The sequence below is a fragment of the Diachasma alloeum genome, unplaced genomic scaffold (assembly GCF_001412515.2).
Source record: "Diachasma alloeum isolate Michigan unplaced genomic scaffold, Dall2.0 Dall_scaffold_00284, whole genome shotgun sequence".
Classification (NCBI taxonomy): Eukaryota; Metazoa; Arthropoda; class Insecta; order Hymenoptera; family Braconidae; genus Diachasma; species Diachasma alloeum.
This window is the reverse complement of record NW_021680423.1, coordinates 1,231,990-1,256,947: the sequence shown is the minus strand read 5'-3', so window position 1 is coordinate 1,256,947 and position 24,958 is coordinate 1,231,990. Positions and strand designations below refer to the sequence as shown.

At 34.8% G+C, this 24,958-nt stretch overlaps 1 protein-coding gene across 4 annotated transcripts in view; it reads right to left on the bottom strand.

Annotated features, from left to right (window-relative positions):
* Positions 1-2,231: 2,231 nt before the first annotated feature.
* LOC107038494 (ras-GEF domain-containing family member 1B) overlaps positions 2,232-24,958 on the bottom strand; it is a 45,441-nt gene continuing 22,714 nt past the window's right edge. For 2 of the 4 annotated variants that reach the window (XM_015257628.1, XM_015257629.1), the window contains 10 exons: positions 22,084-22,227; positions 18,579-18,788; positions 17,551-17,811; positions 9,488-9,604; positions 9,280-9,393; positions 9,057-9,200; positions 6,678-6,880; positions 6,364-6,515; positions 6,074-6,146; positions 2,232-3,478 (listed from right to left, as the gene is read on the bottom strand). In XM_015257628.1, coding sequence (XP_015113114.1) covers positions 3,457-3,478; positions 6,074-6,146; positions 6,364-6,515; positions 6,678-6,880; positions 9,057-9,200; positions 9,280-9,393; positions 9,488-9,604; positions 17,551-17,811; positions 18,579-18,788; positions 22,084-22,227 — 1,440 coding nt within the window. In that variant the 3' untranslated portion in view covers positions 2,232-3,456. Of the gene's footprint in view, positions 3,479-6,073; positions 6,147-6,363; positions 6,516-6,677; positions 6,881-9,056; positions 9,201-9,279; positions 9,394-9,487; positions 9,605-17,550; positions 17,812-18,578; positions 18,789-22,083; positions 22,228-24,248; positions 24,935-24,958 lie in introns of those variants that run through there. The other 2 variants (XM_015257630.1, XM_015257631.1) reach the window with 2 other exon arrangements.

Genomic DNA, 24,958 nt, shown 5'->3' with positions numbered 1-24,958 from the left:
GCTAAATCAGCGGATTGCCCTGAAGTGAAACTCCAAGAACTCATAACTGAACAAAATCTACAGGATCATATTCAAATATACACCGATGGTTCGAAGACAAATGTGGGGGATTATGTAGGCTACGCTGTCTTCATTCCCTCCCTTGACTTCGAAGTTCTTCATAAAATCTCCTCATTCGCAACCATTTTCACAGCTGAGGGTTTGGCAATTCTCACTGCCCTCCGCTCTATCTCACATCTCAACCACCCCAAATTTCTAATCCTCTCTGATTCACTAAGTGTACTACTTTCCCTTTCACATTTCTCTCCTAAAAATACCAAATCCTATTTAACTTACGAAATCTTAGACAAGTGGCATGACCTCAAGGTTCAAGGTGTTGAGATCATTTTCGCTTGGATCCCTTCCCACAAAAACATCCACGGTAATGAAGAGGTTGACACACGAGCTAAAGAGGCGATCTCCTCTGGAGCCCTCCAAGATGCCTCTCTTCCTTCTTCAGATTTCAAAGAAACTATAAACAATCAAATGAAATTAGCCACATCTCGTATCCTCAGAAAACGAGACAATAACAAAGGTAATCATTACTTCAAACATTTCTACAGAGGTTGGCACCGTCCATGATATCAAGACCTAAAAATCGACCTTCCCCAAATCACCACAATCTCTAGAATGAGATCTAACCACTTCAATCTCAACGAAAGCCTTGCCAGCAAAAAAATTATCAATTCCCCTTTTTGTGAATGTAACAAATCCCAAACTCTCACCCACATTTTTTGGCTCTGTCCATTATACCAAAGGAACGAGTCACTCTCATCAAAGCTCTCAAAAAACTTAAATTAAAAAAATACAATATAAACGAATTAATCTCCTCCCCTGATGCAAAAATTGTCTACATTCTATACAATTTTATAAAAAAAAACGGTCTTCGAATTTAGCTCTCGCTTTTCCCCCTTTAAACCTCAGTCAAATTATCTACCTATGTTCCTTTCCATTTCTACCTTACCGACATACCCTCCCCCTTGTTTTTGCAACGTCCCCTAGTGGGATNTTACATTCTATACAATTTTATAAAAAAAACCGGTCTTCAAATTTAGCTCTCGCTTTTCCCCCTTTAAACCTCAGTCAAATTATCTACCTATGTTCCTTTCCATTTCTACCTTACCGACATACCCTCCCCCTTGTTTTTGCAACGTCCCCTAGTGGGATAACGGCCAAATAGCCAAAGCAGCTAGAGCCATAAAAAAGAAGAAGAAGAAGAAGACCACGGGACGTTCTGAAGAGTGATGGGGAAATAATCAATAATATTGAAGGTCTTGGGGTATTATAGCTGACAATTAGTTTCGTTTGTGGCATTTTGTTATTTAGGGGACTTATTACTTTGAGTTTTAAAAGTCGTGGGCTATTGGAGTGAGATTTCGCATGCATTGAAGATCCAAATCTATGTCTAAAATGATGAAATTAGTGCAAAAAAATAATTGTTTATTGTTCATTTGCCCCACAGACGCTTACAATGTAAAAAACATTCCAGAGCCTCCAATTTTTTACCTACAGAGGATTTTTTAAAATTAATTTTTGATAAAATGCGTCAATAACAATTACGAATTAGTTTCTTGAAATTCGACTCCTACACAGCTAATTTCGTTTTGTTTAATATTAAAATTTGCGTCATTCATGTAAAATAGGCAGAAAAATTATCCTTAAAATATTTAAAATATATTCTCGATTCTTTCAGAAACACTTCTCGGGCTATTTTTCATTAAGAAAATAACGAGATTAGCTGTATAGGAGTTGAATTTCAAAAAACTAATTCGGAATTATTATTGTACACAAAAATTAGAGGCCCTGGAGTATTTCTCACATTTTAAGCGGGCAAACAAACGATAAACAATAAATTTTTTTGGACTAATTATTCGTTTTTAGACATAAATAGGGTGCGTTTCGGAATCAACTACCGTAGCTGCAGTAAAGCGAAATTAGATAGGGTTACAGTACTGCTACTGCTACTAAGTCGATTGCGAAACGCGCCCATAATTGATCTTCAATGTATGAAAAATCTTTTTCCAATAGCCCGCGACTTTTAAAACTCATAGTAGTCACCCTTTACGAAGTTCTTATGCAGACGATAATATGAAAAATTCATAGATTCAATTCGTTTTTCAATGTTTTCATCTTTTATCCTATTTATAATTTTCTTTATCTAAAAATTGGAAGAAATGAAATAAATGCAGTGATTAAAGGTATTTTTCTTTATTTACTGAAGAAATTATTATCATCAATTAAATTATTCAAGACAAAAGTTGCAAGTCTTTTCTTTTGAGTATAAATACATTAAAATATCGTTCGATTCAATGAAAAGACGTAAAAAATACTTCAACATTAAATTCGAAAATTGCTTGGTTCTTAATCACAGAATAATATTCTCTGAACACATGCAAACAAAAGGAATGGATTGTACACAGTGAAATTCGCAAATTCCTCAAAAATGAAGAGCTATAGGAATATTTTAGACGTCATCTTGATAAATGCTATCAAAAAACGTATCTTTATAATCCTCTTGAATGTCTTCATTCTGAAAAACATTGCGAAAAAAATATGTGAGAACATTCTGAATGCTGCATTGAAGTGGTAAAACGTAGTAATTCGAAGTATTTATAGACTGAGTAATTTTAGAATGGAATGTGATAAGACCATTCTTGTAAGAAATGTCTTCAACTGTAGAAAGCTTTCGTCATTCCTTCTTGCAACGACAGGTTCCTCAGATGATTGCATAATTAACAGAAATGTCATATTCAAGGTCCCAATTACGCTCTACTATATCAACACAGCATTGATCCTATCCCACCAGTTCAGGATAAAAATGTTAAAGGACCTCTAGGATCCAGGATTTTCTGTTAGTCAATTGTGATTGATTTTTTAGAATGAAAAAAAAACGACTGGATTTCTGACGACACTCATCTATCATCTACTTTTAATTTTCGTCTATCAAACATTGAATATTAATTAATCAATTAATTTACTACACTAGATGAAATCACTTAGAATATAATATAAAAATGTTATATACAAAAAAGAAATGTAGATGGTTCTTAATAAAACTTGTAAATTATGGAAAAATTTGTTGAAATTTAATGACATTATTGATTCTTTTGTGCATGTACTGTTTCTGTCTCACATAAAAATAAGGATAATTCTATGTGCTACTCTAAAATTAATTGAACCATTCTCCATTCATTAAGTGGTGCGCGTTATGAGATTTATCATTAATTATGTTCTAGAGTCTTTTAGTATTTAGTTCCATTGTTTCCATAGGGTTTCACGTCACTCCACTAATTCCACTGGGTTCATCCTTGCTTTATGCTAATTAAAATTTTAATTGTGGGTCAATTCGTCTGTGTTTATAGAGACTCTGACGAATTAGTATCTCTTCTATGATAAACAGTCCTCGGCAGTTGATTCTCACTGGGCATTCAGCTCAGATCTATGAACACAATGAAGAACAAATCAATTATAATATTAATGCGTGATGATTCAGAAAATCACTGACGGATAATTCTCGCTGAAAACATTCCCACCCACGGGAAAACTCTAATTAAATTCTTGAATGCATGGTTTTTCAACTAATGACATTCGAAACAAAATCATATAAATGAATAGGGGAGGTTGGGGTAAAACGGACACTTTTGACTGTTTTTTAAATGTTAATGAGAGGTTGAAATGTTGATGAAATTTAATAATTTTTTTCCAATACATAGAACAATTCTTTCCCTTTGTGACGAGCCTAAACTGAGCTCAATTGAGGAATTTGTTTCTGAGTTATGAATAATTTTAAAAAAGTCTAGTGTCCATTTTACCCCACCCTCCCCTACATCAACAATAGTCCATACGCTGTGACAGGTTCCATGTACATTTTTTGATCCATTGAATTTCATCATCAGACTATGTTTTTGGGATCCCTGAATACGAATGTGTTAACCGTTTTTACGAGATGTGGTTAGTTTTCTTTATTTATAACAATTTAATTGTTTATAACGCGATTTTGCGGAATCGGTTCGAGTTAGGCAAAAAGGTTCAAATAAAAAATGTTCCTCGTTCACAAATACATATATTTTATCTTATTATTGTTATTCCTATCCCTTATAGTTATTGAGTTATGACCTCTGAAGGGAGCACTCGGGCGTGACCCGTCGCGCACTCACGTCGCGGACTACAAGTGATGTCATCAGAAAATCCATCTCCAAATGTCTTGAAACGTAAACAATCGAACTGTATTTTTGGGTTCACTAAGTTATGTGGACATTCAAAAAACCATTGAGAAAACTTGGGCATTGCGATCAAACCGTGAATGTATTCACAAATTCATGCACGTATTCGCGAAACTCATCAAAACGGCTTGAGAGGTGATACACGAAATGACTTTTTCGTGTCACGGGACCTGAAAAACACCAATTTCGTGGCGCGCTAATTAATATACACACCTCGCCATGGAAAACATATCACCCTCCCCCACGTACTTGCCATCCTCGCCGTCGGGTCGGAAGGCAATCTTGCACGTGGGGGACGGTGATCTGTTTTCCAAGGCTCGCCGGGCATGCAAAAAAGAGATTTACATTTTTGTGCAATATTATTGCCTCCGAATGGAAAGATTGTATTCGTCAAATCTGAAATTTCCAATGTTTTGTGTCAGGATAACTAATTTCGGTTTCAGGAGTTCGAATGTGTTATTTTTAGACAATGTCCGAATATATGTATGTATGTGTGTGTATGTGGCCGATCGTTTTTCGACGATAACTGAAAAAATAATTGTTTAAATGAATTCAATTGTGATTTACCGTATTCTTCCAAATGCCATCTTGACCGAATTCGATCGTGAGATTGATTTTCAACAACAGACATCATCTGTTGTTGGAAAAAATTATTTTAAAACCAATATTCAGGGAAAGGTAAAAAGTTTTAACGGTGCGCCAATGTTGAATGCAGGGAATCATTGACTTCAATTTGAAATATATCGTCGTAGCGGAGACTGGGACATAATGAAACAGTGCGGCAAAATGGAACATGGGGCAAAATGAAACAGTTGAAAAATGACTGTTGACGCAATTCAAGCGAAAAACATTTTTTTTATTAAATTTTTTAAATTAAATTTTCTTTATTAAAAGTTTTTTTAACAACTTTTGTTTATTAACTTGTTTTTATTCTCGGGAGTACTGCTGCGTACTGCTGATTATTACATAATAATAATCCGATAAAATTTTTAGTCTCCAATTCTCAATTTCTGTCGTTTATTTTATTCATTCTATGAAAAGACCAGGATAGAAATTGAATTTATGGGTATTCTTCCATTATTCCGGAGCCATTGAAAAATTAATTTTTTTATTTTTTCCCGCCTACGTTCTTTTACATTTTTTTAATTTCTTCTCGTTAAAATTAGATCATAACACTCTTGTTGTGAGTGAAGGAAAAATGTGTATATATATATAATAACAATAAGTATGGATGAAATTAAATTAATCTAATTGTGAAGAGAAAAATGGAAATAACATAAAATAACATGAAGTAGTATAATTTAATCTGGCGACTGGCGCGAAGCGCCCGTTGAGCCAGTAATAAAAAAAGTTAATAAACAAAAGTTGATAAAAAAAAGTTTGCTTTTGCTTGAATTGCGTCAAATAGCCGGTTTTCGGATATTTCATTTTGCTCCACTCTCCCCTAGAAATTCCATTCAAAAGCAAATAGCTAATTTATTAGTAAGAAAAAAATATATTGACTATATTGCAATGAAAGTAATTTTTAACTTGTTTATTGCGATGTGCATTGAGGCAATGAATCAAGTTGAGTAGAGTTTATCCATCACTGTGTAACATCCATCCAGAATTTAACCAATTGATTGAAAAATTGAAATTTAGCAAATGCAATAAAGTAAGTTAATGTCGTAGTTGAAAAGCTGTAGCACCAAATTATCCTCTAAATCGTTTCATTCTTCAAATAAATACATAATTTTAAAAAATTCACCCCTTCACTGTAGCCGTAATTATTAATAAAAATTTTCACAGTGGGAGATTTAATTAGCACTTACTTCAGACTCTTAAAACGTTCCTTCTCCGGGTTACTATCCGGTGGTTCGCACTCGAACGATGCCAACGAGAGAGCTGAAACAATTTTACCATCAGAATTTCATTATTTCTCTCAGCTCTAAATGAACTGGAAGAATCGTCCAGTGCGGAGTAGGAAGTGAGCGTATATCACTAATAAAAGTTCTCCGTAATAAAAGTGAAGTACTTCACTATAATATAAAAAAACAATTGGAGAGCCAGAAGCGGAAAATGGAAGGGTTAAGCATAAAAGTTTAGAAAGCAATTTTCTTACCATTTTCTGTTAAAACAGGACTCGCTTGGAGAAATGCTATGACCCGAGAATTCTTTTCAAATGGACATGTCACTTGTTTCCAGGCAATGAATTCCGTCACCTGCTTGGCTAGCTGCCAGAATTTTTCAAAGTTGATGTGGCCATTTGGAAGTCTACAAATGGAGAAAAAAACGTCGTCTTTTGCATTCTGTTGATTTTAGTTGAAAGGGAAAAATGTCTGAAGGGAGGGGGGGATTCGGGAAGGTCTCTCAGACTGTGTAAACATTTCTCATATCGAATTCGATGAGAAGGAAAGTTGAGTATTGATTACGTACTTATTGCTGCACCCTTCGTTGAGAAAATAAAGGTCCTTCACGAGAAGACTGAAGAAAGGAACCACAATTCGTTGTCTCTCGTCTGTGGCTCCCACACTCCGCCACATGGCTGCCTTTAATGTACTACGATAGCTGCTGAAATTACTACTGGGATCCATTTGGTGTTCGAGAATAGCAAACTTGGCTGATTGAACTTTTGACCACTGTAAATTGAATACATGAAATGTTATAAATAGGATTTGTAAACATGCAATCTTCCTTTACGGAGTGATTATCTAGAGCATGAAATTTCATCATAAATTGTCAAAGTACATGAAACAAAATACATAAAATTGAGAAAAATAGTTTCTTCTTTAACAAACTAGAACCCGACTTCATCATCTGCCGAAAGTTATCTAAATTGATTTTTTGTTCCATTTTAATCTCGAAATTTCAACTCGATGGCCCGATACTCAGGGATACCCGAAAATTCTGAATTTAGATTGAAAAAAAAGTGTGAACATTTTGGAAGAGCGTTTTCAATTAATATTAAGGAATGATTTCAATAGAGGAGATATGAATTATGTATAATTACCATGGCAAATGGCGACAGCAAATGGCACACCGCAACAAGACCATTGTACGAAAAAAAGCTCTTTGAAAATATTTGTAATATTTTTAAGAATTTTTTTGTGCACTTTTACGATGAATTACTAACCACTTACGCCAGTCTCCTCCATTAGTAATTGTACTGGCGATCAGCTGTCACTTTTGTCACGAATTGAAAACGTGGGAAAATCGCTCTTTCTTCCTTTTTTTGGGCCACGCCAAAAGTGACAATTGATGGACAGTGCAATTTTCAATTGAAGAGATTGGTGTAAGTGATTATTACTTCATCGTAGAAGTGTGACCAAAAAATTGTTAAAAATTTTACAAAATTTTTCAAAGAACTTCTTTTTGTACAATTGTCTTGTTGCGCTGTGCCAAAGGATTTATCATTTCGTCGATCGTCCCCCCATGGTGGTGACTGACAGGCCGTCTTTTTCCACGATAATTATACATTATTCATATAGCCTCGATTGAACTCATTCCTCAATATTAATTAAAAACGCTCTTTCAAAATGTTGAGATTTTTTTCACTTTTTTTTTAAATCCAAATTCATAATTTTCGGGGCTCTCTGAGTGACGCGGCATCGTGTTGACATTTCGAGATAAAAATCGAACAAAAAGGCAATCTAGATAACGTTCGGTAGATAATGGCATCGGGCCTTAAAATAAAAATTTCTGATTTTCAGAAGTCTGCTACACTAAAAGCTAGCGAGCAAAAAATCATGGAAATAATTGAAATTTACACTTATTGTAAGAAAGTTTTTTTTTGAAAATCAGGAGAAAAATGTATACATCTCAGTAATTTTTACTCAATTCTAGTATGATTGTACTTAAATTAAGACACGGTTTTTCCCATTCTAAGGAAAGCTTGGCTCTGAAATGAAAAAGCTTGTGGGTTCTCGAACATCCGGATTCTCAAGTTAAAAACATTCTTGTTCTTGAAATAATGTTTTTTCCTGTTATAAAATTAATCTACTCATGTTTACAAATTCTTTATTGTTAAAAAAACCACCTGACATCTTGACTTGATTAATGTTCAATTATACCATAGTTTTATCCCTTTTGAATGTTGTTAGTTTGAAAACCCCATGGTTTTTCATTTCAGAATCCAATCGTTCATGATTTGAGAACCCAACAAGACTTCGAGTTAAGCAGAAGCAAGCTACTATTTTTAAGGGGAGACTACTATAAGTTTTAAAAGTCGCGGGCTATTGGAATGAGATTTCTCATACATTGAATATCGATTATATATGTCTAAAAATGAATAATTACTGCAAAAAATGGATTGTTTATTGTTCATTTGCCCAAAAAATATTTCTGAAAGAATCGAGAATATATTTTTAATATTTCAAGGATAATTTTTTGCCTATTTTATATGAATGGCACAAATTTTTATATTAATCAAATCGAAATTAGTTGTGTAGAATTCGAATTTCACAAAATTACTAATTACTAATTCGTATTTGTTATTGTACCCATTTTTTCAAAAAATTTGAAAAAAACTCTGTAGCTCAAGATTTGGAGGCTCTGGACTATTTTTAACATTTTAAGCGTGTATGGGGAAAACGAACAATAAACAACAAACAAATTTTTTTACACTAATTATTCCTTTTTAGACGTATGTAACCGATTTTCATTGCATAAGAAATCTCACTCCAATCGCTCGCGACTTTTAAAACTCATAGTAGTCTCCCCTTAAAAATAGTAGCTTGGTTCTGGTTAACTCGAAACCTCTTCTTTGCTGTGTACTTATGACCAGAAAATCGAATCGTTTATAAGAAGAATTCTTACGGTTTTCTTTAATCGTGAAATCGATGACATATTCAGGCCGGCGATTATCGCCATAAGTGAATTAAAATTTCCGATGTTGAAACACTCTCGTGCTGTTTCGATCCAATATTCTACTACACGAACCCGTTGTTTTTTCTTGGCATGCTGATGAAGAAAAAATAATAATTATTGTTGATCAACGAATGCGGTGGGTTTATTGAATACGTTTTGAAGGAAAACATACTTTGCATATTTCTGTGGCAACAAAATAACTCAGTCGATTGAACCATTGTACGTATGACTCGAGATTCCGAGTTTTCTTCATTTCTTTGAACGATGTTTCTAAATGAGGCGACTCCTGAATGAAAAAGAATAGAAAAAGATCGATAAATTCTCCAGGGAATTTTGTTTGGATTCAATGAAGTGTAAAAACGGTTAAAGAGTCTCTTTACCTTCGCAAATGCTTGAACAAATTCCTCGGGTCCGATATAGGAGAGTCTCTCGAGCTCAACATGTGTCAATTGCTGTGCCAGGATCGTTGCTGAAGGGCATAATTCAGTTACATCCACCTATAGACAAGCAAAATAAAATATCAATTTCGTGAAAAAAAAGTAAAAATGAAGGAGACAAATTTGAAAATTATGTACACATGATATTGTAGATATCTCGATGCTGTAAGTTTGTAGAAAAATAGGGAGGGACTTTTTTTGCAAATCATGATGATTTTCATATGCGGTATTCTACAACAACCTTGAAAAATATCGTCAAGAAAAATCTCGTATTTCATGAAATCTTCCGTAAAAATAATTATTGATGGAATTCTCCAGACCTTTCTATTGCCGAGACATCAATAAAATCATCTACATCGTTTCACTACTCAACATTAATAGGTCGACATTACGAAATTATTCTTTCACAATTTTTTTTCAAGACCATTACACTGCCGATGCAGAAAGCAATGCGCGCTGAGTGCTGTTACTAGCATTGGAATGAAAAGTCTAAGAAGGCTTCCTATCTCTTCTTGAATTGTTTGAAATCACTGAACAATTCGCCATAATCATGAATATGTAAGGAGTCCTACATTGAATCATACGTTGAGCTCAATCTGCAACTAAATTGCTACAATGTTGGGAAATAATTATTGCTATTTTTTTTTATAGTTATTTTACATCGCTTCGACTCGGTTGGGGTGTGCTGTGATGATGATCGAGACTTTAAATGATTAGATCTCACCATTCTACCCGGCCGGGTTTTGAACTCGGAACCTTTCGCATGTGAGGCAACGAACTTACCCACTGCGCCAAGCCACCGGAATTCATAATTATCATTAACGCAAAACCAAGTCGGCAAATTTTTTAAAACAATTTTACATCTTTCTTGAAGTATTTTGTAAGGATGTTTATCCAAAATCTCAAGAACTCAAAAAACATAATTTTGTTTTCAACTGATAGATAGATATGTTTCCATTGGTTGATTATGGTTGTGTATTATTAGCAGGATTTTCTAGAGAAAGTGATCTCAAATTGAAACAGACTGAACTTTTGCATTAGATTTATCTTCGATTTGAAGAGAGATGTCTATATTAGTGTACTATGATAAGGTAAGATGGCTAATGCCGGATTCCCAGCATCAGTTATTTCTTGGTAAGATAAGGTACAAAATTCTAAAAGGAAAGAAGCCAAAGTATTTAGCTGATAAGCTCCGACTGAAATCTACTGATAGGATAAGATCTAATAGGATTAGTCATCTTGTTCTGAAGATTCCGAATTCTCATACAAATTACGGTCGTACCTCTTTTTCACTCTCTGTTGCAAAACTGGGGAACTCTTTGCCATTAACAATCAGAGAAATACGTAATATTCACTCATTGAGGAGTAAATGAACAGAGAAAAGTGATTTTATGCCTTTAATTCAAGACTGGCGAATCTGTTTATTAGTCTAAACGTGGACGAGTAGTGTGCTTTTAAATGACTTGTATTTTCAACTTAATTGTAATTTTTTTCCGTCTTTCAATTGTCTTGCCTTGCGAGATTGTTAATGAAAATAATAATTATGATGAAGATTTGTAATGACAGCTACGGGGTTGTTATATATATGAAAAAAAAGAAATGAAAGTAATATTGTGAATAACAAATATAAATAATATATTTGAATAATGATAATAATAATAAATAATTGAATTGAAAAAAAAAACAAAACATTAAACGAACCAAATTCGAGAACCAAACAACGAATGAAAACTAATCCACGATGGAAAATTAACCGAAAACAAAATTATAATAATGTAAATAATGCATAAGATTGATTTGTAATAATTATATTAAATTTTGGTTTTCCCTCGGGGGATTTTTAATAACTAATAGAGTTATCTCCTCCATATCGATGAAAATTTTAATGCACCGAATGAAGTTGATTATCCAAAAATAAAATGAATAATATGCAATGAATGTAAGTATTAGCATGAAATATCTGCATCATTTGCCTTATGGGTACCCCGCTGCCCCCTTGACCATTAGAGTCAACGTGTTCATTTTTTGAGTCTTCCAGTACGTGTATTATCAACTCAGGAGCGAAGTGTAAAACGGTACAAGTTAATTTTGACTATTGATCAGTTTTCAATGAATATCTCGGAATTTAAGGGAGATAGCATAATTTTTGTTACGACCTTTTTTGTAGAGCCGATTGAGAGCTACAACAAATGTAATTACGAATATTTCGCCATCTCCTTTAGATTCGGAAATATTCCTCAAAAACTCCACTGGGAGATGAGTTGACTTAAACCGTTTTACCACTTCGCTACTGAATTTGAAAATGAATCCTATAAGAATCTGTGCGTAAAAAATATTCGTTCATTTCACTCCGTCAAATTGCATTGCAATTTTTCGCAATTCCTCTTTTAAAAAAAAGTCAAGTTTTTTGTCATCAATCAATTCCGCTGTTATTTTCATTCAAAAATTTTGATTCATATATTATATATTTTATGTATTTTTTCAATATTTATATTTAAAAAAATATTCATTTCCCTTTTTTGCCTCTGAAAGGAAGCTTTGCAATCATTGATTTGGGCGATCTTTTAATTTTGCTTTAAAATGACGTAGAATATTATGAAACCTGAAGATATGATGTTTTTAGAAATTGTGTTTTTCCATATGTATGTGCGGATTTTTCAGAAATTTTTTATAAATCTTCACAAATAAAGAAGTAAAGTTGACGCGAAAAAGCTGAAATTTTGTCCCGTAATTAAATTACTGTTATTTCTCGGCGACATTGCAGCCCAATTGGTCAAGTAGTTTTTGAGATACAGCTAGGGATTTCTAAAAAATTCTTTTTCCTCAATATTTCAAAAACTACACGACTGAATTGAATTTTTTTAACGTCAAATTATTCCTTATAATAATATCTATCAAGTCAAGTTATAACATCTCCACGCAAATATTGTGTGGTATATTGTGGTAATAATATATACCTGTCACAAGGATAAGGAATTGCTACAGATCCATTCGGAAGCTTATTACCAATAAAATTGGTAGAAATAAAAAAAGAACGGCAATTAATGCATAAAGTAATGGTAAAATGACGTCTGTCGGAGAGGTTCGATGCCCTGCTTATTTTCGGTTCTGAAAATTATTATTATATTGTTGAATTATATACATATGCATTGAAATTTTAAAGAGGAGGACGACGTGGATTTGAACTTGGAACGCCTACTCATTTCTCTTAGAAAAATTTTCTGTTCGATACGATAAAATGAATGAGACATTTCACGCCCCGACTCTGCACAAGGAAATCGATGAAATATCCCCGTGCCACAGAGAATATTACTAGTCCATGGGATTACATACTATGGCTCTGAGAAATTTTATTTATAGAAAATTTTCGTCAAAGGGGCAATGATTTTTTACCGGATTTTCGACTGATTTCTACTGTGCTGGTATCTGATTTTTTTCTTTACTGGTTATTGTTTAATACAATTTAATTATTGATGACCGACGGTAATGATTGGGTGAGTTAGTATAGGTGTTGCTCCGGCGGACATCCGAGTGCAGCTGTGTTTAGCGCGGTTAGTACTTGGATGGGTGACCGTTTAGGAACACCCTCGCTCAAAAATTTCGGAAGGTAGGCACGATGCAGTGGCCTAATGTGCCTCTCTAGTCAGTGTGACAGAAGGGCACATTAGGGCTCTGCACAATCGGCCGGCTGTACGACTGGGGTTTTCCATGGGTTCCCTTACAGTCCTAGCCAGAATGGGGTACAGTTAAGACTAAGACGGCCCATGGTACAGTAGAGTCTCCCTATTGTTCTTACTCCCTATGATTTTAGTTGGAGAAGTTGCCTTCCCCTATCACTGAGTCCGTTCACGTGTAGTGGTAAGTGCCTGTGTGGGGTGTCCCGCTGCGCGACGGGAACGCGCAGTGGGACTCGTCGGTGCCACCAGTCATGTGTTATGTATAGCTTCGTGTTTTGTCGTTTATAACCTCAACATGTTCCCGGTGAAAACAAATTTGAAAAGGAAATCTCCAGTTTTAGTGGAGTTACACATTAAAATAAAAGCCGGAGACGAGGTAACAAGTGGGACTCCAGTTTCAGCAATTGCTGAAAATCTCAACGTTCACGAGGCTACTGTGAAGTCGTCGGTGAAACAAAAAGACAAACTCGAGAAATGGAAAAACGAGCTCGAAAATGTTTTTCCTTAATCAAGAAAAAGATTGGTGAAACCAGTGAACATCTTGGTGGATAGAGCACTGTGGTGTTTGATAATAAAAACAATTAAACACACAAAAGAGCCATTCTAATCATTTCACCCTCTGGATTTCATTTCATTCGACAGGTTGAGATTATGGTTGCTCCCACAACAGGAAAAGTGAAACAGACAGATTCCACTCTCCCTCTGTTTCTCTCATCTCAAGTCACGCCCTCCACGGAAAAGTGGGGGGTTCCAGGCCGTTTCAGTACGCCGAATTCTCAGTCCCAAGGTCAAAATAATAGGGAGACTCTACTGTAACGCAGAAAAAATCAGAAGAGAGAAGTGGGAGAGGCAAGGCAGATGAATGGGGAGCCTATAAAACCGTAATGTAGTAGGAAAGAAATATGAATTAAAAAAAAAATTTAATTCTTGATATCTTTGTTTATAAACCGAAATATTAGAATTTTGAGTTAATGATAAACGTTCTACTTTGTTCCATCAATCAATATCTATTTTCCTACTCATCTATGTAGGTTCATAGCTAAGATATACTATAAACATAAAAACAGAACGGAGGTTAAAGCAAGACAAATATGACACAATCTTACCATTCCTTCGCCACGTTCTGTTATGTCCTTCATTATTGAAAAAGATTGATTATTTTTAAAAACCATATGGACAATGAATAAACATTAGCTTATCTTGAGTCACCTGTATTTCGTGCGCGCTCGAGGCGCGCGCCCTTGTGTTAGTATCAGCAATTTTGGTTTCATATGTGCCCCCAACATCAGTCTGCAAAATTACAGAATTTTCCTCGAAAATGAAAAAATCATATTTTTGGGAAATGGATGAACTATTATAAACTAAAAATAAACCTGACTGGGATGGGTGACCACTTAGGAACACCACTCCTAAAAAAATGACTGAACCCGCAGAACTTGAGAAGACGAGAGTTTTTTTTGTCACTCCGGCCGTAAGACAGCCATTATGACAAAAAATATAGTTATGACTGCAAACTCATATTCGCCAGAAAAGTTTTTTTGTCATGACGGCCGTAGGCAGAGATTCACGGACGCGGAGCGAAGCGGAGCCTAGTGACGAAATATACTATTCTGGCTCGACTGAATGCATCCCTCGGCTTCGCCTCGATGTGCAACCCTCACACGCGTCTGAAAAGTTTTTTTCGACCTTACGCCGAAAATACTATTTCGGCCTAATGACAAAATATACTATCTGAGGAATACGTCTTTACGTGTATCAAGAAATTCATGGTTCAAAAAGTACAAGGAGCACAATATCTTACACTAAGAAAAAAAATCTTAAGCCAAGAAATTTTATACTTGTCCGGAAGATGACAGCAATTGGTTGATATCAAGAAAACAAGTTCACAAATCAATTCAAGTGGTTTTTGCATTAAAATATTTTAGAATTGAAGCTAAAAAATTTTTAAATGAATGAATTAAATTTTACTTGGTTTGAGAAATCGCTTTGTTGTCATCAAGCAATTGTCCTCGTCTTTAGGACAAGTACGAAATTTCTTGACGAAAGTTTTTTTTTAGTGCAAGATATTTTGCTCTTGAAAATTTTCAAGCCACGTTTCTTGATATAAGTAAAGATGTACTTCTCAAAAAACGTTGTTTTTGTCAGTGCGATAGGCACGATGTAGACACAAAATGTTCCCCTCTAATCAGGGCGTGACAGAATGATACATTAGGGCGCTGCACCATCAGTCGGGCTGTGCCACTCAGGTTTGCCAGGGTTTCCCTATCCATCCTATAATATGTCAATATTTTAGTGCGAATGCGGCGCAGTGGGGCGAGAAAATCTGGCCCATGGAACCGCAAATAGGGGTGTATAAATGAAACGGATAGAATAGAAGAGGCACGGCAAACGAAGTAAACGCTTATAAAACCGTAATTCCGGTAGGAATGAAATATGAATGACAACAAATAAATGTATGAACTAAAAATGGGTTTTTAAAATCATTCTGAATCATAAGCACTTTGAATTTTTTGCAACATACTGCAAATTTCTGCTCAACCGTTTAATTTATTATTAACCCTAGTCTGGTCACCAAATGCGACTCTGCGACTATGGTCACCTCCGTGGGGATTCCCCGCCCTGTTATTTAGGCTCTAGCGTTGCCGAATTCACTCTACACTGCCCGGGCGCGTTTTGCGAATTTCCGGCAACGTCGCGTGACGGGCAATTTCATTTAAAGATGGGAAAAACTAACTCATGTGTTCGAAATAATTTGTTTTCTTTAGGAATTTCGGGAAATATGTTGTTCTAAAAACTACTATAATTTTTTTGACACTTCAATTGATAAAGTCAAATTTTTTCGATTTTTTCCGGTTAGCCAGTCAATTGTAATTAAAGAAAAACGACGCGTGGCGGAGTTTCCCTCATATGGTGACCAATTAGGATTAATCGATTATTCGGCCATAATACAGTCATACATATTTATACATACTATGAAGGAGGGATGCTATATGCTACCCTTTCACCCTCAATATTTCTGTATGAAACAACCAATGAAGCTAACCCAACATTGTAAAGACTAAAATCATTTCCATAATACAACACCTATCACATCATCTAGCTAGGTACGGGGTCTATGCCATACCACTGGACCTATTGGTTTCATCCATCACCACGATAGGTTACTCACAAGGATAGTGACATGAACGCTAAGTCTCAGATTTTATCCTTCTTCAAAATACTGAGAATTACAGCAATCATAATGAATAATGAATGCGAGGCGCTTCCCTGTACAGATTGATATTGAATGTATACATTTGTACGGAATTTATAATTGAAATATTCAATAGCTACGGTCTTCTCGGTCCGTAATTTACAGTCAGTAAATATTAAATGAGTTTTTCTTCTTAATTGTTCGTCTTTAAGCTGAGTTTACGTCATTAAAACAAGCAGGGGCTCGAGCTTATCCGACAGAAGTCATGTGACTGTTACTTTTTGCGTTATTAGTCTATTTCTTTTTTTTTTCTACCAATTCCATTGGTACTAAGCTTGTGACAGGCATACAACCGTAACCACATGCTACAAGGTGTCTACAGGAAAATATTCAACCTTTTAATGAAAAAGATTTATACAAAAGGTCAAATATCTCCGAGACTGCTTCGGCCGGCTGCGTCTATCCAAAATACCAACCTTCAGTATTGTAAGAGCTATAATCGTATCAAATTTCAACTTGCCATCCCCATTTTTTCTCAAGTTATCGTGCGTACAAAATTTTTCATGAAAAACGGAAAAACGGCAATATCTCCAAACTGTGTATTAAAGAGTCTACATATTCTGTTTGACCTACATAGAGGCCATCGAGACGAGTATTTTGAGAACAAAATTATGAAATCGGTGTAGTAGTTTTCAAGATATTGAGAAAAAACGAAATTTAAACAAGTTGTTAAATCTCAGAAACTACTGGACCGATCGGGCTGAAATAGCGCGCCAAAGCTGGACTCAATAATAACTATGAGCCGAAATTTCAAATTTTTATCTACCAATTTCACCGTATTTATGTTGAATTTTCAAAAAATGAATCACCAAAAACCCAAGTTATCGGATACATACATACAGACATGGCCTTAAAAACATAATTTCTTCGCGTTTCATAACATTCTAGACCATTTTAAATTAAAATTAGAAAATCGAAAGATCGGTCAAAAACAAGGCTCTTTATTGAACTCCGCCTATTCAAAGCGAGAGGCGTAGACTTTTCATCCCGAATGCAAGTGAATGGAAGTACAGGGGAAAGAGGGACAGTCCTCAATGAAAAGCAAATCTTGTTCTTTAAAAAAATCATGATCGTACCTGACTCAGTTGCTGGGCGCCAGACTCGGTAGCCAGCCTAGCGAGACCCTCTTCATACCTCTCCAATGCTGTTAGGCGTAATAATAGATTTTGTAACAATGCAGATACCTCTTGGCGAGCCGTAGCATCTACACTGGCAACTTTCTGCGTGATAGATTTCACATGAGCCATCACTCTCTCATCTCGAAAATCATATGGAAATGTTTCAGTCCATTCAGCGAGTAGCTGAACTAGTCGTGGCACAAATCGTTGAAGGCGTTCCTGACATTAAATATATTTCTTGTAATTAGATAGTCGATTTAGCGTAAAATTGAACTTTTTTGTTTGGAATTTAGTGATTTAACGATCTGTGTCAATAGCATTTATCGTCACCGATTATAAATTGTTGAAATATTTGACCGAATAAAATTTATACGGAATTTCTTCCATTAAGAACGTACTAATTTGATTTTAACTAATTAAAAAATTAGGAATTACCAACAGAATTCAGTACCTATAAAGTAAGGGGATCACGGATGTAGAAAATCAGTTCTCATTGGTATGAACATTTTTGTTGTTTTGAATGGTTATCTTTCAATTGTTGACCTATAAATCTTCAACCGAATTCTATCACCAACATATGATAATTGACAATTAATAACAACTGATCTTAGACAAAGATGCTACTTTTAAGATTTTTTCTTTCATGGGGAGTGTTCTTCTCTACAAACATAATCCTTAACATTTTCTCCTAAAGTTCATCGCCCTTCTTCTGCACAATCAGCAGACTAATGAGTTTTATGTTTATCTTAGTTGATGTGAATGATTAATCGTCCAAATTAGCTCGGTGATGAATGGCATTTGGGAAAATTATCGTGAAATATGTTCTGCAGATGACCATCTCCACAACAAAGAAATTGTCTCGGATTTTTTTACTCGAGCCCCCATTTTGCAGATAAACAGGGAATTAACAAAAATGTAATATGAAAGTTAGTTTATTGAGTCTACTATTAACTCTAGAATAAAGCGCTCCATAGACATAGACTTACCTTTCCCCCCTCTCCCCCTAGTTTTTGTTGATGTTCACACAAAGCGCATACCTCGCTGAGTAATTCATGGGGCTTAATAAATAGACGTGAGCTCAGTAGAAAAGCAAAAAGATATGCTCTATCAGGATAATACTCTTCGGTAGGTACCATGTGTTGCACCAAAGCCTCCAGTGACCCAGAAACAAGGTTTCCATCGCGATATACGAGCGCCTAGAATAAATAAAAATAAAAAAAGGGAAGATTTTAGTTTTCACAGCTTGAACAATTTCTTCCAAAGAACATAATTCAAGAGTTTGAACGCCCCGTTCGGAAAGCTAAAGTTAACTACTGCAACTAAGCTAAGTTTGAACTAAAGTTGACGTCAACTGTTAGGATAATCATGAACTCACTTCACTAGGTGTTAAAGTTAAAAAATTGTAGTAAACAGAATTATCGCGGATGATGGAAAATGTTCATTTGTTATTCTATTGTAAAGAACTGATTCAAAAATACAAACGGTTACTCAGACCTTGATATTTTCCGAAATAAGGTGAAGATTTTTGACTGTTCTCTCAATGAGAATTTTTTTAAAATCCAATCAGGTGTAGTGTATGTAATCTCGGCGGAATTATATCAAATTTCTAGTGCTTCTAGATATTGGAAGCCAACTATTTATGTCCGACACTTAGTTTATTTATCGACGTGCCTTAGTGACAAAGACTTAACTCAAGAGGAAACCCTAGAAGAACGTAGATCAAATCGGCAATTGGAAGACACGTATTCCAAATTAGCAAAATTAATCCTCATATCGTCTCCGCCAGGAAAGAATGATCTGGGATCTGAGTGGTGGGGGACGCTGAGTCGGAACTAATTTCGAGAGAGAGGGGGTACCCATCCACGATCATTCTTTTTTGGCGAGAGCTATACTACATGTGATTGAGGCGTCTCCGCAGTAGGAGTTTGAAAAACAAATAAAATTGGTAGCGAACTGAAGTTTTTACATACTAATTATTAAGATATAGCCCAAGATAATAACACCCAATAGTTAGTCCCTATGGATTTCCGGAGAAAATTCTAAATGACTTAATTTATCGCATTCTCGTAAGCTATTGGTGTTTCTATGCTCATATGTTATTGATGCAGGCAACAATAACTGTTTGAATCAAATAGGACATTGTTTCATGAAATTTCCATTTTTTAGAGTTGAATATCGCAGAAACTAAGTACAAAATTTTACAAAAAATTCACCATATATATTCGGAATTTATCAATCGATCACGGATTAGTTTTTTAAAAACTTCGTCAGAACCGTTTTCGAAAGAGGCCAAAGCTGAGGAGCTACTCACTAACGAAATCATGGCGCCACTCTAGCATGATATCAATTCGAAATTACGGGAAATTATTGAAATCAATTAAATCCAACGAAATCAGTGAAACAGAAACATGCAATTACTAGCGCATACAGAGGAACAATTTCTCCCCCTCTAATAAGTGGGGGTAGAGATTTGAAGCTTCCTTAGAATATTTTTGAACACGTTAAAAACTATTTCTAAACAAATGCGTTAAAATAATAATAATCTATGGGTAAAATCAAGCATGTAATGTTTTTCTAATATAAAGTTCAGAAATTGATTGTTATTTGTGAACCTTTAGCAGAGAGTGAGGTATAATGGACCGCTTTTCATCGTCAATCGCTCAAGAATTCGCTATTATTTGCAAGCTATTCCTGCGAGCTTTGATTTTCAAAATGTGAAACGACCCCTTGTGCCTCATTTCTTTTATTTATTTTAACTTTACCCATCGTGATTTCGATGACTTCATTTCCTCCGAAATTATTGATTTCAAATGAATGAAATCATTCGAATCAATTAAAACTCGAAATCAATTAATGAAATCATCTCGCGTGACGCTTGAAATCACTGAAATCACGTGAAATCGACTTCATTTCAAAATCATGGCGTCACTCAAATATAAAGTGAGTAACCTCTCGGCCAAAGCAACCGTCGCTGCATATAACCTGGTGTATTAGATACAACTTTAATAATTACTTAAACACTGAAAATCATGATAAAAGTCCTCCACATTTCTCAGATAGACTTTTTTACTCACTAGCGAACGATTAATTTATACTATTTTATTTTATTTTATTTCCATTTCCGTCTTCACAATTAGATCAATTTAATTTTATTTATTCTTATTCTTATAATATACATATTTTTCCCTTAATTCACCAATTACAACATTGAATGAAAAGCAATTATGTTAAAGATCAATAAAGTGATGTTTTTGTGGTCAAAACAAACACACTAAACAATTCATTTGAAATCTCATTCGGGTATTAGAAAAATTTCTCTATGTATTCCTAAAAAATTTTTAAATCTATTTTTCTCTTCATATTGTAACAGGATATACTCCTTTTACAATATACTCCTTGTTCCTATGATCGGATTCCAATTATTATTATTATGAAAAGGAAATGAAAAAAGAATCAGAAAAGGATAATCGACTAGAAAATGGATTTTATTTCTTCTTTTATGTCGGTAGGAACTTTGAATCACTTTTTTTCTTCAAGTATTAGAAGGATATCAATATTTCAGTGAGAAACAATTTAAAAAATACAAAAAAAGTGGGCGGGAAGAACTAAAAAATTAATTTTTCAATGTCTCCGGAAAATTTTTAAATCTATTTTTTTTTTGAATGATGAAAGAATACCCATAAATTCGATTTCGAATCCTTGTCTTTTGATAGAATGAATAGCATTACATAAATGCCAATGAATTCCAAAAATCACGAATTGGAGACTAAAAAATTTTTAAATGTGATGATCAGAGAAAAATGGAGAAAATTTGTTTTTCTTCATTTGTGTCAGTGGAAACTTGGAATCACTGTTTTTTATTCGAATATGGGCGGGATATGAATATTTTGGAATTTTATGATCCAATTTCAATGAGAATAAATGGCAGGAATTGAGAATTGGAGGCTAAAAATTGTATCGAATTATTATTATGTAATTAATGGCGATGATTTAAGGAAATCAGTTCACCGGCATTTTATCTTGTTTTTAAATAATCATGCAGGTGACTCTTTAAGAAATAAGGTGATTTTTAAACCCCAAAATGGAATATATGCCGAACATGAAGCGTCAATTCCATCAAGAATTATATGGGATTCATTTGTCACCGTGATTTATAGCATCAAACGCAAGCACATAGATGATTCCCGAGCAATTTTTGCTGAGGGTAGGCGAAATGAAAAGCCCCAGGCGAACGGTGCTGAATGCCGAAATAATTTGAACTCTTTTTCTCATACTCTTCTAAGTACGACACGTCATTGCATCGAAACATTATCATCATCTCTCCACTAAAGTATGAAAAAACTTTGAAAGAAAAGGTAATATTGAACAGTCAGAATGAGTCTGAAAAAAGCAAGTAATTCTCCAATGGTGCAGAATGCGCAAAACTGTTGCTATCCCCTAAATTAAATTTTCATCTCAAATTTAAATTATTCATAGAAGTTTTAAACTCACGTGTTCTCTATCGCCAACATTATCTCGAATGTCCTGACTCTCTAAGTTGGCTCCGTTAACCATACTTGTTGTACTACTACAAATATTGGCACTGCTGCTAAAGCCTGGGCCTCGTACATTACCTCCTGACGTCTGGGATAAATTCTAGAACAGAGAAAAAACCATTTGCTTTATTCAGACCACAACAAATAATTGTCAGTGCCCTGTGTCACGGAATTCAGTCGTGAAGTGGTGAAGAGATGAAAATTCCAAGGGAATTCTTACATTATTTTGCAAGCATATTTTGCAATAAATTGTTTGTCAATCCGCTGAGTTCGAAAACATTTGCCGTCTCATTTTATGATTCTCCAAACTATTATACACTGTTAAATTTTTTTTGAAATTTCATGGAAAATATGATAGTAACTCTCATAAGAGTAACATTGAATCGGAATTAGGGGAAAAACGATTATGAAATTTCTAGTTTTAGGTAGAATTCAAATAAATTCATGAGTTTTAAGTCGGAGTAAGATGGAAATGTCACAACTTGATTGAATTTTTCATTTTTCCCTTAATTTTCCTGATTTTTCCGAATTTTTATAGAATAATTGAACTGAAAAATCAAGTATTTTATTGATCTTTAGATCATTTGAACAGAAAATCAATGGAATATTTGATTTTTCGATGATAAGATTTTCTGAAATTTCAGTGGAACTTGAACATGATAAAAATTTCCGGAATTTAGCACGGGAAATTCAGACGAAAATTTTTAACAGTGTACCGTCGAGAGATAGAAGTTCAGAGAAAGGTCTCTTGACATCAACGGTCATTGACTCCAAACCCGCTAGCTTTAGGTATATTGATAAAATAATTCAAAATTCCATCACCACCTCGCTACAGACTAGAAGCGCCAGATATCGAAGATTAAAAAATAGTTGAGGTGAGGTCAAAGGTGACCTCACCTCGCAAGAACCAAGAAAGCATATTACAAAAGCGGATATTAATAACAAGAACAAGAAAAAAAGCTCGAAGCTCAGCCCCTAATGAATGATTATGAGCGCAGTGAAACCACTCTAGCTTCTTTCTGCAGTATAATCATTTCGCTACAACATAAGGTTTTTTTGTGTACCTCCTCCTCTAATATTCATAAGCGAACTTGCCTTTGAAAACGTGTTTACTGAACTTTAGAATTGAGTTCATGTACGATCTCCGTAAAATGAGAAGTTTCATACGTTACGAAACTTAAAAATGATGATGTTAATCGAGACGAGAATTAAACTCATTTTGTTAGTTTGTATTTGCTATCCAATTACTCAGAATAATTTTGTATCCACGTATAGTTTGATGCATTTTCAGTGGGGATTTGTAGCGGGCGTACACTGTGGGGAGTGCTCGTGAGTCCTACACAATTACATGAAGCAGGATCGGGCTTCGTGCTGACTAGCACAATGCTAACAAAGTGGTTGAGTCAATGACTCATCAGCCTTCTGTATTGATTTCGTCTTTACTCCTATGCTATCGTAACTTTCCCTCGCCTCCAGAAGCCTCGAGACTAAGCCAGAGTTTTGATTAAAATCTTGAACGAGATTTCCGAGGATAATGTTGAGAGTGGAAATAACATCCGAGTTCTCTTGTTCATTTCTTAGCAGTTAATTCTTTGTGGTATGTCCAATTTATTTATTCCGGGAGTATCGATTCAAGGGATACCTTGGGGGTTTTATAAACGAGTAGTTTGGTTTAATTTTCCGCCATCAAAAGCAACAATTATTTCGCAAGATCAAGTCTGGGAGATTTATTCAAATTGTTTGAATTGATACAACTTTTCATCCTGATATTAATGTATTTGTACATCAACATTGTGTTTTTCTTTGCAGGGCAATTTATAATTCACAAATAACGTCTCTTGACATTTTGTTTGTAACATTACGTATTTTGCAGATAATTATATTTTACATGATTTCCCATTTGGGTTTTCATAACTCGGTTAGTTCATTATAAAAATAGCTGGATAATGATCAATATTAGATGGAATCATCGATCGACCTCTTTTGCAAACAAATTTAATGATCAACGAGAAAGATATTCTGACAATTAAAAAAAGTCGGTCACCACTTGGATAATTGAATGACCCGTGAAAATTTAGTATTGAATTTAATCAATTTTTTTCATTAGTACTAAATCCTTACCTTCTGCTTTGTTCGATGTCGATGATACCCAGTGTTACGTGGATGTTCAACATTAGCAGTAACAAAAATATTGCCAGGCCCTGTCGAACTAATTCCCCCGGTCGCTCCACTTCCACTCACTCTCGCTAATCGTGAATGAATTTTCTGCGACGTATTACCCGATAAAGTCTGTGCCGTAAAATTGACCAGCGGTCTGAACGAGCTTGGTGAAGACCTTCCAATGCATTCACCACCATTCTTAACTTCCTGACAACTGCATACGATACTAGACCCCGAGTTACTCGAATCGCTAACTCTCAAGCCCGCACTTAATGCTGCAGCAGTCAGCTTACTGGCATAGTAATACATTGCGCACATTTATCCCAGAAAAACTTCACAGAGTAAATCCAATTAGATGTCACTCCATTCATCACTGATTGGATTTGTAATTGAAACGTTGAGTGATTCACTTTCAAATTTTACAACCCTTTTTCATCATTTTTATGCCGTCGTGAGCTTCATTCGAGTCTCACATTCAGAGTTTCAATGTTTCTCAAAGTTTTTTCATCATTGTGGACTCTGCAATACCACTGCAAACGCATAAACCTGTCTAACAAACTTTTATACACCATCGTCCAATATTTCATCATAAATCGTTTATCGCAACGACAATATTTACTGGTGGGAGTGGAATATTTTTTTATATGCCTCGCCAACTAAATTATTACCAA